Source organism: Mastomys coucha, unplaced genomic scaffold (assembly GCF_008632895.1).
Source record: "Mastomys coucha isolate ucsf_1 unplaced genomic scaffold, UCSF_Mcou_1 pScaffold22, whole genome shotgun sequence".
NCBI classification, from domain to species: Eukaryota; Metazoa; Chordata; class Mammalia; order Rodentia; family Muridae; genus Mastomys; species Mastomys coucha.
The window spans coordinates 131,573,150-131,581,988 of NW_022196905.1; the positions used below are offsets into that span (position 1 = coordinate 131,573,150).

The 8,839-nt window shown below is 57.8% G+C and overlaps 1 protein-coding gene across 2 annotated transcripts; it reads right to left on the bottom strand.

Moving 5' to 3' along the window:
* Window positions 1-2,131: 2,131 nt before the first annotated feature.
* Gnb2 (G protein subunit beta 2) lies at window positions 2,132-7,332 on the bottom strand. 2 transcript variants are annotated; one of them, XM_031338362.1, is made up of 10 exons: window positions 7,165-7,332; window positions 4,680-4,825; window positions 4,404-4,442; window positions 4,190-4,296; window positions 3,836-3,899; window positions 3,594-3,756; window positions 3,430-3,496; window positions 3,005-3,206; window positions 2,696-2,912; window positions 2,132-2,613 (listed from the first exon to the last, which is right to left on the bottom strand). In XM_031338362.1, exons 2-10 carry the CDS (start codon window positions 4,734-4,736, stop codon window positions 2,507-2,509), a joined length of 1,023 nt encoding a protein of 340 aa, XP_031194222.1. In that variant the 5' UTR covers window positions 4,737-4,825; window positions 7,165-7,332; the 3' UTR covers window positions 2,132-2,506. The 2 variants fall into 2 exon arrangements, with proteins under 2 accessions (XP_031194222.1, XP_031194223.1); XM_031338363.1 differs by lacking the exon at window positions 7,165-7,332 and adding an exon at window positions 5,527-5,714.
* Window positions 7,333-8,839: the final 1,507 nt, after the last annotated feature.

Below are 8,839 nucleotides of genomic sequence, written 5' to 3' on the forward strand. Positions count from 1 at the left end.
GGCTGCGCTTACCCTGCTGCCCCTAGGTGGGTCATTGGGGTAACTCAGCTGGGTGCTGGCAGTTTGCACAGTGAGGCCCTCTCCAGAAGCCCCGCCCACTGGACCAGCTGTGTCAGCTCCAGCTCCCTGTGGCGGTTACTGTGGCAGGTGTCCTGGTAAGAGGCCAAAGTCGCCCCTTACCTCAGCTGCTTTGGGAGGAATGTTGCACAAATTGGACGAGCTGCCTCAGCTCCCTCCTCCACAACCCCTAGACGGCCCTCCCACACTGGCTGAGGGGAGCTGGGGAAAGACCTGTCAGTGCCAGCCTGTCAGGTAGGCTCTGAACTCAGGCCTGCTGAGGGGCTGCCCCCCACTGCTGCCATTTTGGGGGCCAGCCTGGGTGTGACACTGAAAGCCCCAGCTCCCTGCCTTGCCACATGAATGTATTCTCTGGCCCCCAAGCCCGTCGTACTCCCTGAGAAGGGACACAGCCCTTCCTCCAGGAGCTGGAGAACACCACCTCCTTTCGTCATGACCAAGGCCTTGCTTGTGAGGGAAGGACACTGAAGGAGTGGCTTGGGCTGAACCTGTGGTGGGGGGCCGTGGTGGGAGCCCCCTCTTGTGCAGCCAGCTGTGTAGGAAGCAGTCCACAGCTCTGTACCTGACCCCTCCATTGACCAAATGGGAGAGGAGTTAGCAGCCCCTCCCTCTCCTTGATGTTTTTCGTGTTGGGTGTAAGGCTGGAGGTCGAAAGCGAAAGCGCCTGTATCCTGGGCGGGGGCTGCCTTGCCTGTTGCTCACCGACTTCACTCCTAGCCCCCGCCTGGGCTTGTCTCCATTGTTGTTTGGCTCTTTTTTCCCCTCTTTTTCTTTTTAATATACTGTGTTAGTGAATCTCCCATCGACCTCATTGCTCAGAATGCAGTATTAGGGCGAGCAAGCAAGCCTGCCACTGCCTCCTCCATGAATGTATTTCTCTTTTCTGACCTGGGGAAGTGGGGAGTGGCCCCAGTTTCTTCTTTCCCATCTATCCCCAGAGAGGTGACCTTTTGTTTTCCTTTCAACTTTATTTTTCTTTACCCTTTTTGTGTTTTTTTTTTTTTTTTTTTTTTTTTTTTTTTTTTTTTTTTTTTTTGCACCAAAGTGGCAACTGGGTCAGTGTTGGGGATCCGGCTGGCTCTGCATAGAAGGGCCCCTCCACCTGCCTCTCCCTGGGTCAGTGTTGGGGATCTGGCTGGCTCTGGGTGGAAGGGCCCCTCCACCTGCCTCTCCCTGGGTCAGTGTTGGGGATCCGGCTGGCTCTGCGTGGAAGGGCCCCTCCACCTGCCTCTCCCTGGGTCAGTGTTGGGGATCTGGCTGGCTCTGCGTGGAAGGGCCCCTCCACCTGCTTCTCCCTGGTTTTGACAGTGTTAGTGTCTGTGAAAAGACAATATTCTCTCTAAAGCAATAAGGGGGTGATGGGCCAGGGGGAAATGTCTTGCTGCTGCTGGCCCCCAGCTCCCCTTCCCTCTTGCCACTGTGGTGGCATTGGAGGGGTGGGAGAGACTCCTGTTGTGACTGAATGTAACCTACCCTGCCCCTGCCACAGCCAATGCAGGGGAGGGGGGGCACTTGTCTCTTCCTACCCCTTCCCCCAGCTAAAGAGACTTTGAACTTGGGGGCCCATGAGCCTGGAGAGGCCTTAACCCTGTGAGGAAGTGTAGGGGGAGCCCTCTCCCACCCCATCCCCTCTGAGAGTGGTCAATGTTTACAAACCCTGAGCCCCTAGCCCAGGGACTCAGATGCCCCCCCATCTTAATCCTTTTCCCATCCCAGTCTTACAGGGCCCTGCTGCCCCACCTTGCCCCTTGGGGTTCAGGGTAGTGTGGGTGTCCTGTGTATCCCAGTTTACCCTACCTCTACCCTGTGTGACTTCCCTAATACCCACTCTTGTAAATACTCCCAATAAAACTTGGTGTGTTCTCCCAGTCTACCTCGTCTGCTGGCTTTTCCGCCATACTGAGCTGGGGCAAGGGGACAGTGTGCATCTAGGAAATGCTGGCCTCGGCCTTATGTAGAGCGAGAGTGTGGTACCCTCTGGTCTGTAGGTTGGAGGTGCCCAACACCACTGCTTTCTGGAGGGAAGGGGGACAGCAAGCAAAGAGACTAGGTACAGAGTTGGAAGTGGTTCCTTTATGGAAAAACTGAAAATATAATAAAAATTAAAATAAAACCAGTTAAAAAAGCCAGCCCCTGGAGTTTCCACCTCCTGCCTCTGGCCCTCCAGAGGGGTGAGGCCCTGGCCCCAGGGCAGCAAAGGGTGAGGGCTTTCCTGCCCTTCCTCTTCCCCCATTCCATCCCCGACTTTTATCTCCACAGTGGGGGCCCCCCGCCCCCGAGAGGAACCAAACCTGGGTATGGGAACAGGACCAGAGGCCCTGTAGCCCAGGGAGGGAGGCTTGGCGTGTGTACCCAGCCCCAGAGCTCCGGGCCTGTAGTGTGGGCATGGGCAGGGCTCCCTGCCTGGGCCCATCTGGGCTTGGGGAGGTTAGTTCCAGATCTTGAGGAAGGAGTCCCAGGAGCCTGTAGCCACAGCCATCCCATCATCCGTGACTCCAAGGCAGCTCACACGGTTGTCATGGCCAGCGAGGACACCTGGAGAAGGAAGAGGATGTAGGATCTGGTCTGGCCCACACTTCCCACCTCTGCCTTCCTTCTGTGGGCCCCGAGTCCTCACCTGCACGGTCACCCTTCATGGCATCCCAGATGTTGCAGTTGAAGTCATCGTAGCCAGCGAGCAGCAGCCGGCCGCTGCGTGAGAAGGCAACCGAGGTGATGCCGCAGATGATGTTGTCGTGGGAATACATGAGCAGCTCTTGATCGGCCCGCAAGTCAAACAGGCGACATGTGGCATCATCTGATCCCGTGGTGAAGGCATAACCGTTGGGGAAGAACTGCAAGATTTGGACCAGAGATGATGAGGGTGTGGGGCAAGGCCAGGGTTGTGGGATACAGGGGGCAGCCCACCGTGTTCCTCCTAACTTACAGCCACAGCATTGATGTCCGACTCATGACCTATGAATGTCTGTCGGCACATGGAATCCCGAACATCCCACAGCTTGATGGAGGCGTCACAGGCACCTGACACAAAGGTGCGGCCATCGGGGGCCAGTGACAGGGACATCACATCCCCACTGTGTCCAGCAAACCCCACTGTCTGCTGGCCTGTCTCAATGTCCCACAGGGCACTGGAGAGGCAACAGGAGGAGGGATTAGGAAGAAAACTGAAGGACAGAATCCCTGGCTTTCCTATTATATGAGTCCAACCCTGTAGAGAGAGGGCCTGGGACCCAAAGTGGTAGGGGAGCCACTTGCCACCACCCAGAAAGGAAGACTAGGTGCTCAGAAGTGTGCCACCTGCTGGGCCCTGGGTCACCCGAAGGCAGGGAGCCCAGCCTGGCAGAGCCTCACCAGGTGGTATCCCCAGAGCTGGTGATGATTTGGTTGTCGTCCAGGAATCGGCAGCATGAGAGGTACCCTTGAGAAAGGAGGTTGTCATCAGGCATTTTAGGGAGAACGTGCATCTCTTCCCTTTCTCTGACCATGTCCTTGCCTCTTCTCCAGGTTACACTCACCAGTGTGGCCAGGCAGCTCTCTGCTGACCCTGACATTGCCCTCTCGGGTCTTGAGACTATAGATGGAGCAGATGTTGTCCAAACCCCCACAGGCCACAAAGTTCCCTGAGGGGGCGTAGGCACAGGTCATGACCCAGGAGGAGCGCAGAGGGATGGCGTGAACCTAGAGGAGAGCAGCACCCAAGTCAGACTCAGCCAGGGACTGGCAGCCCTATCCCACCCACTTCGGGTGCCAGCTTTACCTTGTTAGTGGTGTAGCTGTCCCAAATGATGAGCTTTCCATCCTGGGAAGCGCTGACCAGCAGCCTGGTGGGCCAGTGACAGGGGAAGGCAGACCGCTCAGGGTGTGGAAGACAGAGGGCCCCCTTGCCCTCCCAGGAGGGCTAGAGAAGCTCTTTAGAGGCATTCCCCCAAATCCTCTCAGTATGACCCTGGATCGCTGGTCTTCTAGACACTGGGAATCAGTCTTCCCAAGTTACTGACAGGTTCTCCCCACCTGATCTGAGGGTGCTCTCCACACCCTGTACTATCCTCCTGCCCATTATACAAAATCACCCCAGCACCTAGGGGCACTAAAGCAGGGGCCACCCATGCACCTTGAGTCTGTCCCCCAGTGCATGGCATAGATTTTTGCCAGGTGTCCACGGAGGGTCCTCCGTGTTCTCATCTGAATTCGCCCCACTGGGTCCAGCCCAGCTGTGATCTGGAACAATGGAAAGATTGAGGTGGTACACGGAGACCCAAGCAACAGAAGGCCATCCAACACCCCCCATCCTTCAGTGCCCCAGGGTAGCTCTGTCATCACCTCACCTGGGTCAGTGTGGAATCCCCGCATGCTTTTCTGGCGTCCTGTAAGTGATGGGCAGTGCAAGAGAGGAGGTGACGAAAGAGTAAAGGAAACAGGAGATAAGGGGGAAGATGAGCTGGAGGCATTGGAGACTAGGATTCCCTTTCTCCTCCCACCCTGCAACAGACACACACACGCCGGCCACAGGCAACCCACTCTGCTCAGGTCAAAGGGAAACAGCACACTCAAGCCACGCCTGACTGGGCTCGGCCTCCCCATCACAGCCACCAGGTCCTCACCCGGATCTGGTTCCGGAGCTGCTCGGCCTCCTGTCTCAGTTGCTCCAGCTCACTCATGGCGCCGGGCCCGTGGGGCGGGGTTGGGGGCGGCTAGGGGCCGCGGGACGGGGGCTGGGGGAGGCAGCTCCTGGCCGCTGGCCCGAGGCCTGGGGGGTGGGGGGGGGAGGAATGCAAGGCTGACGTCAGGCCCCAAGACGGCCCGGGAAGCAGCAGGGTAAGGCAGGGTGGAAGCGCCGGGCCAGTGAAGGGTCTGCTGGGCAGGGGACCAGGGGACGTGGTACCCAGGGAAGGTTCGGGGTCTCCGGCACCCGCGAGACGTTGCCAAGGAACAAATGACTTCCCCAATCTTCCTACCAGGCCCCCGGAAACGGAGTGGGAAGTGCAAGAGGAAGGGCAGGGGAAACCCCTCCCTCGGACAGCAGCCCGGGCGGGACACTCGGGCGGCAGGAACTGGTGATGTGTGTGTGGGGGGGGAGTCCCTTCGAAAACAGACCTGGCGTCCGCCCCAGCCCGCACAAGGCGCCGCCCTCCCAGCACCTAATTTTAAAAAGGGGCGGTGCCTCTTTAAATTCACCCCCACACACACCGCACACCCTCCACACACACCCCCAGCTAAGACAGAGGTGGTGATGGCGGGGGGCGGGGGGAGGGAGAAGAAGGGAGAAGCTAGGCTGTTCGTGGGGTTGCCTAGGCAACCGTCACCCGGACTGAGAGCACCTCATTGGTGAAGTGCCCCCACCCTAGCCTCGTTGCCAAGGCAACCGCATCCGCGGCAGAGACCTGTAGGGTGGGTGACCCCACCCCCGGCCCCCATCGCCCCCGCCCGACCTAGTCTCCCGCCTCTTACCCAGAACCGGCCAGGGTGGCTGTTTACAGGATTTGGGAAAAGCCGATTGAGCACTAATAGGTTCGGGACGGCTCAACCCGGGATAATCCCCATTCCAGGCCGGCTGCACCCCATTAGCCGCTGGTCAGTGCGAGAGTAGCGGGGAAGAAGGCGAGCCCCCAAGCCGCCAGCTCCCGTCAGCACCGAGGTCGCCCGCCCCGCCGCGCCCGCACAAAGCCTGTGGGAGCCGCTCAGAAGTAATTAGGGCTCCAAAGAGAGGCCCCTGGCCCCGGGGCGCGGAGCTGCTCGCTCCCAGGCGCCGGCGAGCGGCCCCAGGCGGCTCGGCCCGATGCCCCTAGGCACCCCTAGAGCCCAGCTCTGTGCCCAGGAGCCCCCGAGGCCTAGCTGGCTCCACTCCAGCCTCCGACGTCCTGCCTTCCCGGGACACCTGTGCGATCTGGCCGTGTACACAGCACTCCGGCGACCCAGGCGTCCCCCACCCCGCTCCCACTTCCCCCCAGCCACTGGGCGTTCCTCTTCCCCGAAGATATTTCCCCTCCATAAGTTCAGCTTTCTGCGCCAGGGCCAGAGGATGCCCCTCCAAAGTGGGGAGGGAGGGGGCAACGACACAGGTACCACCCTACTCCAGCTGTGGACAAAAGCCCCTTCTTTCCAGCTGCCAGCAGCCCAGGTCTAGCCTCAATGACACAGGCCTGGGCAGAAGGGAAACAGGCCAGGAAGCAGACACTGGGTCGGGGGCCATGCTCCCAGCCCTTAGATCCCCACTGCCCTCCAAGGTTCCCTCAGCAGCTCCTCGATTCCAGGGATTGAGCAACCATAGCCCCCCCCCCCACCCCCAGACAAAAACGCAGGGTGCCACCGCCTCCGCAGGTGTGAGAGGAGAAAAGAGAGGGTCCTCAGATCTGGCAGCTGGACGGAGCAGGCTGGTGCCGTGCTGCGAAGTGCAGTGGGCCCGGCCCTCCAGCTCGTAGCACCTCCATTTTGCCCAAAAGAAAGCTGGACGAAGGGGACAGGCGACTAGGTGCCAGACCTGGGGCAGGGACTTGTAAAAAAGAATAAGGTGCTGAGATCTCCAGTTCAGGGAGTCGAGACTGAAAAAGCACTGCCAGAGCCCGAACCAACGGACAGTAGTAGGGTGGAGACGAAGACAAGGGTGGCCTTGAGGCCTTAGCTCTATCGCCTGGGATTCTGGAGTTCTGCAAGGCTAATGCAGGCAAGGGTGTGAAACGAGTGGGCACGAGGGTTGTTACCCAGGGGCAGGCGGCAGGGTGGTGGTGGGGAAAGGGGGCGGGACAGGACCTACAAGGAACCCGGAATTTAGCCCCCCAACTATTAAGGGAGCAAGAGGCAGGCGGGGCTGGGATGGGGGTCTGGATTTTTTTTTAAAAAAATTGCCACTGATACTGCAGGGAGCGCATGCATTATTGAAGCCGAGGGTCCCCCCTCACCCCCCAGTTCCCCTTCCGGGTTTGGAAACGACCGGGCCAGAGGAAGGGAGGGGAGGTCTGGGGAGTTACGTCCGTTTCCCAAGAGCCAAACCCGGGAGACGGAAGGAACCCAGGCTTCCCCCTGCCGCTCACACGCCCATGGGAATTTGGGGCTGGGGGAGATGAGGACTCCTTTTGTCAGCGGAGGTACCTGAGGTGGTGGGACTCTGCCAAGGGGTCGCTCGGAGGAGCGCGGGAGGTCCTGTCTTCCTCCGCGGCGGAGGCGGCAGCGGCGGCGACGCGGATGGATTTCCTCAGTCACCCCAACTCAACCGTCCAGCGCAGCTCTCCCCAGAGCGGAGGGATCCCGCCCGCCAGTGACGCGGCCGTCGCCGCCGCGCCCAGGGCCAGGCTGGACGAGACCAACTACCCAAAGGGGGGGAAGCCTGGAGGCGAAGACACCACCCCGGGGGCAAAAACACTGACTCAGGCACAGTAAAAGCACAATTCGACGTTATTCTAACTCATTAAAGATCACAAGACGTAGTTTGTTTCCTGAAAAGGAGCAAGACATCCTCTCTAGGGACAGCAGAAGTGGTATAGGCATAAGGGAGGGTGAAAAAAAAAAAAAACTCCCCGGTCACGTGATCGATCTCCTTCAACACCCCCCCGGATTGGGCGGCTCCAGACTGGAGGCAAGAAGGCCCAATTCTTGGCTTGGCCACGCCCCCAGGGTGAGGCCACGCCCTTCCCGGAGGCGGAACTAGGGAAGTCTAAACCAGTGCAGGACAGCGAGGCTGAAAAAGGCAGCGAGTGGCTGGTGACCACTCGAATCCGGTAAAATGCAAGTTCGAGGGAATTATACCCAGACAGTTCTTCAAGCGCAGCCCTGTGGGGGGTGGTAGGCTCCCTAAACTAGGCCTCGAACCGCTGCAGTAACAGTGGATATTTATTGATTTGCATACTTAAAGGTTTTTGTTTTGTGATAGAGTATCATGAGCCCACCACATAGCCCAGGAAGATCCTACACTGATAATCCTCCTGCTTGCGTCTACTAAATGCTGGAATTACAGGTACACATCCCTGTGCCTGATTTATGTAGGGTAGAACTTAGGGCTTCATGCATTCTACACTCCCACCAATAGAACCACATCTTCTGCCAATACTTTTGTTTATTACTCCTCATGATGCTGACTATGGACTATGATCTCAACTTTAATAACTTTCTCTGTGCAACCGTTGAAGAAAACTACACTGTGGAGCACCCCCACCAAGGGAACACAGTGTAAGAACGAGCCTGGATTTCCATACCTGTTAAAGGTTATCCTCAAGTCTCCTGGATTGTTGGAGGACTGACTGAACCCCATAGATTGTGAAGATGTTTTGGCAAAGTCCAAGTTGTCTTGTGGCCTTCAAGACAGTCCTCAGAGTTTAAGAGATCAAAACATGCTATTCAAAATAGACTGTAGTCGAGTATACTTTTAGAGACAAAAGAATCAAGAGTTCACATGTGTCTTCACCCACATACTGAGTTGGAGGCCAGCATGAGCCACAAGAGACCTTGTCTCAAAAAGTGTGTTGGGGGAGGGGGCTGGAGAGATGTCTCAGTCAGCAAAGTGCTTACCATACAAACATAAAGACCTGAGTTTGATCCCAGAAAAACAAGCAAAAGAAAAAAAAAAAAAAACCTCAGGCACAGTGGCCACACCTATAGCCCCAACATTTGCAGGCCAGGATGGAAAGATCCCTGAGAGCTTGCTGGTCAGCCAGTCTAACTCAGTCAGGGAGTTCCATGAAAGATCTTGTATCAAATGTTAAAGCAGGAGCAGGTGGCTGGGCAGTTAAGAGCATGTACTGCTCTTCGAGAGGACCGGGGGTCAGTTGCC

What these genes read in the sequence shown, in the direction of transcription:
- Gnb2 (XM_031338362.1), bottom strand. Translation starts at nt 4,736, where the DNA reads ATGAGTGAGCTGGAGCAACTGAGACAGGAGGCCGAGCAGCTCCGGAAC. An exon ending in AGCTCCGGAACCAGATCCGG is followed by an intron (nt 4,443 to 4,679) that starts GTGAGGACCTGG and finishes CATCACTTACAG; the next exon opens with GACGCCAGAAAAGCATGCGG. An exon ending in CGGACATCAATGCTGTGGCT is followed by an intron (nt 2,913 to 3,004) that starts GTAAGTTAGGAG and finishes CAAATCTTGCAG; the next exon opens with TTCTTCCCCAACGGTTATGC.